Source organism: Artibeus jamaicensis, unplaced genomic scaffold (assembly GCF_021234435.1).
Source record: "Artibeus jamaicensis isolate MK-2021 breed Jamaican fruit bat unplaced genomic scaffold, CSHL_Jam_final contig_786, whole genome shotgun sequence".
Taxonomy (NCBI): Eukaryota; Metazoa; Chordata; class Mammalia; order Chiroptera; family Phyllostomidae; genus Artibeus; species Artibeus jamaicensis.
In genome coordinates, this window is record NW_026521971.1 from 3341721 (window position 1) to 3348730 (window position 7010).

The following is a 7010-nucleotide window of genomic DNA, read 5'->3' on the forward strand; positions in this document are numbered from 1 at the left end:
GAGGGCCAGTCCGGACTTTCCCTGAGCTCCGCCCAAGCTGAGGCAGCATTTTTACATGTCTCCAAGCTCTGGCTGGCTTAGGGACCCCACACCTGTTCAAGCAGCAAGGGGCAGAGTGGTATCCATAGGGACAGAAAATGAAGTGGGAGGTGTGGTATGGTGTATGTGTGTGTCCCTTTACTTAGCATGTATCTTTCACTGAGGGAGTGAGCAAAGTATGGAAGATGGAATTCAGCAGAGTTTTCCAGCACTGTGCAGCTCGCCGGGTAGGAGCACCAGCAGTTGAATGCAATGTGGGCATTGGGGAGGCCCCAAGGAGACCCCAGCCAGACCTGCTGTGTCACAGAGCTTCTTGGAAAGGGTTAAGATCTCCTGAGTGAGGGGGGGACCAAGGGAACATCAGTAGCTGGGGATGGCTGGGGTGGGAAGTGATGGGAAATGGGAAAAGATGGGGCTAAAATGTCAGCAGAGATGGTCAGCAGGGCTCTGGGCAGTGGGAGAATTTCAGCAAAAGCAGCCAGGAGCACTCGGGTGCTGTTAAAAGGTTGTGTGAGAGAGTCCTAGAGGAGTCCCATCAGAAGGGTGAGGAAGCCCTCAAGGCAGGCACAGGCTCATGAAGCTGAGCTGGAAAGGGCAGGTGACAAGGGGTGAGAGTCAAAAGATATTTTAGGCCTTAATTTAGTCATCACCTAAATGATGTATAAGTAGATTTTTGCAGTATTGTCTGTGTAATATGTTGGGAGCAAGTATTTGTAAGTGTCGGTGTTTGTATGTGGGCCAGTGGGGCTGGGATATCTGTTCACCTGTCCTCGTTCACTGTGCAGGGCCTCTGTGTGTCCCAAGATCTGGCCTGTGCACACCTGGCTCAGAGTTAACTCTCTTCCTGCTTCTAGGTTCACCCACCCATCCCTGATGCTAGGTTCTGGCGTACCTGGTCACCCAGCAGCCATTCCCCACCCAGCCATTGTGCCCGCCTCAGGGAAGCAGGAACTGCAGCCCTACGATCGCAGCCTGTGAGTGAAAAGGCAGATAGTGGGGAGGAGGGAGGAAAGCAGGTGAGCAGATCACAGGCTCCCATCTGTCCGTCGACCGGGATACACATTTCTTCTACTAGGCTGAAGACCTGCTGCCTGGAAGCTCCAAGGACTACCAGAGAAAGCCTCCGGCCAAACTGGCTTTTGCCACTGACCACTGTTTTTTTTTGAGCTTCAGAAGCAGAAGGGAGTAGGGGGGGTGGGAAACCAAGATTTACTTTAAGCCAAGATGGAAGTGGCTGAGAAATTCTTATACATGCTTTTCTTACTTAGTTGCAATATCCCTGTAAGGAACTAACTCTGTTCATCAATTTTGGAGAAGCTTAAAAAAAAAAAAGATTCCATTTACAAAAGTCAAAGTATCCATGCCCTTACCACATGCACTGGATATAGTAGAGGAGGGTGGTAGCATTAGGTGGGCATTGAGGGGGCTCCCAAGTGATCTGGGTGTGCATCCCTCAGGAAGACGCAGGCAGAATCCAAGGCAGAGAAGGAAACCAAGAAGCCAACCATCAAGAAGCCACTCAATGCCTTTATGCTGTACATGAAGGAGATGAGAGCCAAGGTCATTGCAGAGTGCACACTCAAGGAGAGTGCTGCCATCAACCAGATCCTGGGCCGTAGGGTGAGGCCACGGGCAGGTGGGCTGGCAGGGGTGGCCCCTGACCACCTTCATTCACCCTGGTGCAGCCTGCCCTGCTCACTCCCTGATGCACTCCCTCTGCACCCCCTTCCCTTCTGCAGTGGCACGCACTGTCACGAGAAGAGCAGGCCAAGTATTATGAGTTGGCCCGTAAGGAGAGGCAGTTGCACATGCAGCTATATCCAGGCTGGTCAGCGCGGGACAACTACGTGAGTGGCCAACAACACACAGTAGGGGATGGGTCAGGGAACCTTTCAGATTCCATAGCCCACGGCAGTCTCAGTAAGGAAAGCAGGACTACTGTCCCGAAGGCACAGAGGAGGGGAGGTGGTAGGCTGGAGGGGTCTGAGGCCTCCCACAGCTAGCTCAGAAGTGGGTGGGGCAAGGGGAGCTGCCGATAAAGGCAAGCCCAGGTCCTTTTTTCCACCCAGGATCTACCCCCACTCCATGCGGGGCTATTGCCCTATATTTGATTTGGGCTCATAAGCAGAAGGGAGGAAGGGGCCTGGAAGTCACCTCTTCCATTCAAAATGGAGACCAGTGTGGGAAAGAGGAGGAGCCCCTGATTGTCTCATGGTTTACCTAGCAAGAACTGCAGTCAAGAAATGCTAGGGTCCCCAGGTAGAGATTCTGTGCCTGGAGTCCAGTGTGCCAGTGGTAGCCAGGCTAGGCAGCTGACTGCAGCTATCCCAGCCACTCTCTCACTGGGGTTAGTGGCCACCTCCTAGATCTGATGATTCTCCCCCTTTGTTCCCTGCAGGGGAAGAAGAAGAGGCGGTCCAGGGAAAAGCATCAAGAATCCAACACAGGTGAGACCTTCCCTCAGCAGTAGTGAGGCTCCTCTCCAGCTCCCCACCTGACAAGCATCACTAGTCTGGCACAGAGGGAAGGGCCAAGTACTTAGCCACCAACCTTCAGTGCCTGGGCCCTGGGCTCTCTGGAAACACGGCCTGCACCTGGCAAGTCAGATCCCCACTTGAGGAACAGCTATACTAAGTCCTAGGGAAGACCAGCAGAAGCCAGTTCACATAGCCATGGTGTGTAGGCCCACCATGTTTGCTACCCTGTTGTGCTCATAGCTCACCTCTGCCAGGGGAAGTGAGTGAGGAACTAACTGTACACTCCACACTAAACCCAACACTGCATCCTGGGGGTTCTGAGGTGGACAGCCTGCTATCTACATAGAGACTGAGCCAGACCCCATGCCTACGCCTGTGGTCACACAGCCTGCTGGCTGGTGCCTGGCAGTTTACCCCCGCCCACCATTTTTCATGGCAGTGCTGTGTAGAGGATGGAGGGAGCCCACACTCTGCTGCGTGTCCTTCTGTGGGTGGATTCCTGTCCCAACTCTGATCCACATTCATGAATGACTTTCTTGGTTGTGCTGCTCCCCCACACTCCAACTGGGGCAGGGCAGGCTTCAGCCCTTTTTCTGAGGCTGAAAAATGGGTTTTATTTTGCATCTGGAAAAGTGTGTAGAGTAGGTTTCAGCCACAGCACAGAGGGTATGGGTTAGGCAGATAGGGTGTTGGCAAAAATGGGGGAGGGGAGTAAATTGGCAGAGAATTCAGGGGTAGAGACAGACCTAAAGCAGAGGAGGCTAGATCTGGATCCCCAAGAGCTTCCCTGGGTTCCTTCACAGCTCTTATGCTGCAAGAAGCCCCACGAGCCAGAGGAGCTAACATGATAGGATCCTCTCTCTTCCCCACCATTCTTCCCACTGCCTCTTCTGCCCCCCTGGGTGCCGTGCACACCTTTCCTAATACTTTGGCTGAGCCCTAGGGCTTCCCACTGGGGCTGGCTGTGCCATGGAGAGGCCCTCTGCCTTTTGGGGCTGTGGGGTACCTGTGACTGGCTAACACTGATGTTACCTCTTCTTTCTGGGCCCTGCTCTGCCCTGCTGCCTGCCTGCTCGCCCTCTGCCCTGCTCTGCCCCTCTGGCATGGCTGTGAGCAGACCCTGGCTCGCCTAAGAAATGCCGTGCTCGCTTTGGCCTCAACCAGCAGACGGATTGGTGTGGTCCGTGCAGGTGGGTTTGTCCCCACCACCATTCTCCCTTTGCTTCAAGCTGCTTCCCTGACTCTGCATATGTTCTGCTGGGCTTACAGCCTTCCTTTGCCCACCCCTACAACTCAACCCCCTAAGACACCTGCAGATTGTGGAGCCCATGCCTTTTAAGAATGGGAGGGAATACTAAACAGTCTGTAGGGAAAATCTCTTGGGTCTAAGTGGAAGGAGGGGAAGAGACAATGTTCTAGAAGGGAAGGGAAGGCAGGCTCAAGAAGGTAGTTCTGATGCCTGCAGTCCTCAGGTAATGATGGTTTGGTGCTAAGCAGGCTTAGCTGGTCCTCAGTTGTTAAAAAACACCATTCAGGTGGCCTCAGCCCCTGGTCCCAGGCCTGAAAGTCATAATGGCCAGCCAGTTCCATCACTTCTAGTTGGGATCTCTGCCTGAGCCCTTAAAGCTAAGGGGAAAAAAAGACGACCATAGTAGAAAGTACCATGAACAACCTGGAGGCCAAGTGGCAAAGTAAGTCATCATTTTTTACCTAGAGACCAGAGGGCTGGAGAGGAAGGGAGAGAAGAGCAGGTCTTGTAGCAACAACTCTGTTCCACCACACAACAGAAAAATGCTTGTGTGTGTGAAAAGAATATCTACCAAGTGGCTAAAAGTTGCTTAATTCAGGTTCACACCAGGCCTCGTAGGCCTGGGGCTGAGGCTACTCCAGACAGCTAGTTCACTGACTCTGAGTAATGTCTGTCCAGCCCCTCAGGTGGGCTGTGCACCATGCTCCCTACCCAAGGGCAAAAAGGAATCAGGAGGAATATGTGTATGTGTGTATGAGTACATGGTGTGAAGCAACCAACCCTATCCTCACAGGAGGCCCTCGTTCTACCCATCCTACACTACTCAGAGACAGACTGTCCCAGAGAACTCAAGATGGTTAGAATGGATGAGAAGAATCATTGTCCATTTTTCTTCCCCTTCTCTGCCACTAACCTAGCTTTGAGCACTAGGATTGTTCAGCCCAAGAAGTGACAAGCATTGCAGCACCCCTGCCTTAATGCAGATGTGAACCCACAGAAACATATTAAACAGGCTCAAAGGCCCAGACCAGGATATGGCTCCCCTGGAAAACAAAGACAGCCCACAGGCCCCATCTACAAAAGTTCCTGTGCCACCATGTGGCTGTGCTGGGAACCGCACCTGTCCCAGGTCTGGCCAGGCCCAGCACAGTAGCAGAGCTGATCCAGTTCTGAAGACATAAACACATCATCCATGTCCTGGGGAGAGGGGACAAGAGGTCAGCTAGGCCTGTGCAAAGACAGCATTTTTTGGTTGTGGTGTATGACTATGAATTCACCCTCTGTTTACAGATAACTCTCTTCACTATTCCTAGGAGGAAAAAGAAATGCATTCGGTACTTACCCGGAGAAGGCCGCTGCCCCAGCCCCGTTCCTTCCGATGACAGTACTCTAGGCTGCTCCGGGTCCCCAGCCCCCCAGGATTCACCCTCATACCTCCTGCTGCCCCATTTCCCCACAGCACTACTTGCTAGCCCTGCGGAGCCAGCGCCTACATCACCAGGTCTGTCAGCTGCTCTCAGCCTCCCAGCCCTGTGGGCCCCCACAGGCCCTCAGCAATGCCCTGCAGAGTACACAGGTACAGCAACAGGAATTCTGGAGACAGGCAGCCTAGCATGCACAGGACACCTGGTCTCCAGGGACCCAGTCTTGGAGAAGCACCGACAGAGCCCTACAGCATGTGGGAACCAGCCAGGGCCCCGGTTAACTCCTGAGGGTCCAGGTGCTGATTTCAGAGGCTGCACAACTTCTACCTGAACCTGGGGCCATGACTTCAAACTGCTCCGAGTGGTGCATCCCATCTGTGTCATTACCTGATTAAGGGCCTCTCCTGTGCCTCATGGCAGCTTACATCTGTTCTTTTTGCCATCATCTTGCTAACCAGATGCCCCAGCCGCTTACCCTACCCTGCCTCCCTAGCTCACCTCCCCACTCCCACCACTGCCCCCCCCCCGCCCCCTCCCTGTCACTTCACGGACCAGGAATGAGCTGGTTTACCAAATGTGAGCCTGGCACAACCACAAAGCTCAAGATGACCATGCTTTCTCTTAAGGGCCTAGAAAAGCCACGTTTTACTGAAAGCTAGCTGCCGTTTGTACGCTGGACCAGAGAAATCCTGCCACATCCTCAGGAGCTTATGAGTAGAGGGGATGGAATAGGTTAAGTTTAGGCCTATCACCCTAGGCAACAGAAAAACCTGACACTACCTTGATCAGGCAAGTGTGGGTGGTAGGGATTATCTGGCCGTCTGGTTCAAATTACTTGGAAATGGTTCCTGAGAAACTCAATCACCTAAGAAGCCCTGATAGCAAAGCCCCAGACCTGTCACTAGTGGCTGTAGTCAACAGTTCAAAGAAGTCATGGCCCAAAACCTGGTTTGCATCCCTCCCCATTCTGAGAGGCTTTTTCACAGATCCATTTCCAGCTTATCCACCTCAGTCTAGCCAGCTCTTCGGCAGCGGTGAGAAGCCAAACAAAACCAGGCCAGCTTCAGTTTCCCTCTAGGGCACTGGGAAGAAGGACCATTACAGCCAAAGCAAGGAGCCCAGAAATCCTCCAGTGGTAGACTGGGCTTTCACCACAGCCTAATTAACCCAGTTCTGAGCCAAGCTTCAACCCTGAGCCTTAAAAAAAAACAAACAAAAAAAAACAACCACCTTTTTAATTTAACTTGGGTTTTTGGTGCCTCCTCACTGTATATATAGCCTGAATCCAAAGAAAAAGGGCTGTCCCTATACCCACACATACTCTCCAACAAAAGCCTTTAGTTCCTACTTTACCTACTGGCTTCTCTGATTCCAAAGATCATATATTCTAGTGTAGTGTTGCAGGAAGTCTTGCGAAAAAAGGGCCATTGTAGTATTAAAAATATTTTTGTATTGTTAAAGCATCATCATAGAAAAAAATTTTAAACATGAGAATAAAGATACTTTTTACTGTTTTTTTTTTCCTTGAAGCTTGACCCTGAGAAACGCTGTTTCAGGAACAGCAAGATATCCTTTTCACCCCAGCCATGAAACTCGAGGTTTATACGCTATTATGTACACATTGGACTTACGACCTGCAGAAGCCAGGGATGACTCTCACCTCCCCTTACAGGGCTTTGGGCCCTGCTGGGCTCACACTGGGCATAAGCTCCCAATCCTAACAATTGATCAGGCACAGAGCAGCCTCCCCCCCCCCATTAGAATGGGTTGGAAACTGCTACCCACAGACCCTATGACAATCCAACCAGAAATGGGTACACC

General features: G+C 52.1%; 1 protein-coding gene across 3 annotated transcripts in view; it reads left to right on the plus strand.

Moving 5' to 3' along the window:
• Nucleotides 1-6703, plus strand: part of TCF7 (transcription factor 7) — a 31534-nt gene extending 24831 nt beyond the window's left edge. For 2 of the 3 annotated variants that reach the window (XM_037129860.2, XM_037129862.2), the window contains 5 exons: nucleotides 894-1013; nucleotides 1497-1659; nucleotides 1779-1886; nucleotides 2438-2486; nucleotides 5079-6703. In XM_037129860.2, the coding sequence (XP_036985755.2) occupies nucleotides 894-1013; nucleotides 1497-1659; nucleotides 1779-1886; nucleotides 2438-2486; nucleotides 5079-5158 (520 nt within the window). In that variant the 3' untranslated portion in view covers nucleotides 5159-6703. Of the gene's footprint in view, nucleotides 1-893; nucleotides 1014-1496; nucleotides 1660-1778; nucleotides 1887-2437; nucleotides 2487-5055 lie in introns of all 3 variants that reach the window. The other variant, XM_037129861.2, reaches the window with a different exon arrangement.
• The last annotated feature ends 307 nt before the right edge of the window (nucleotides 6704-7010 follow it).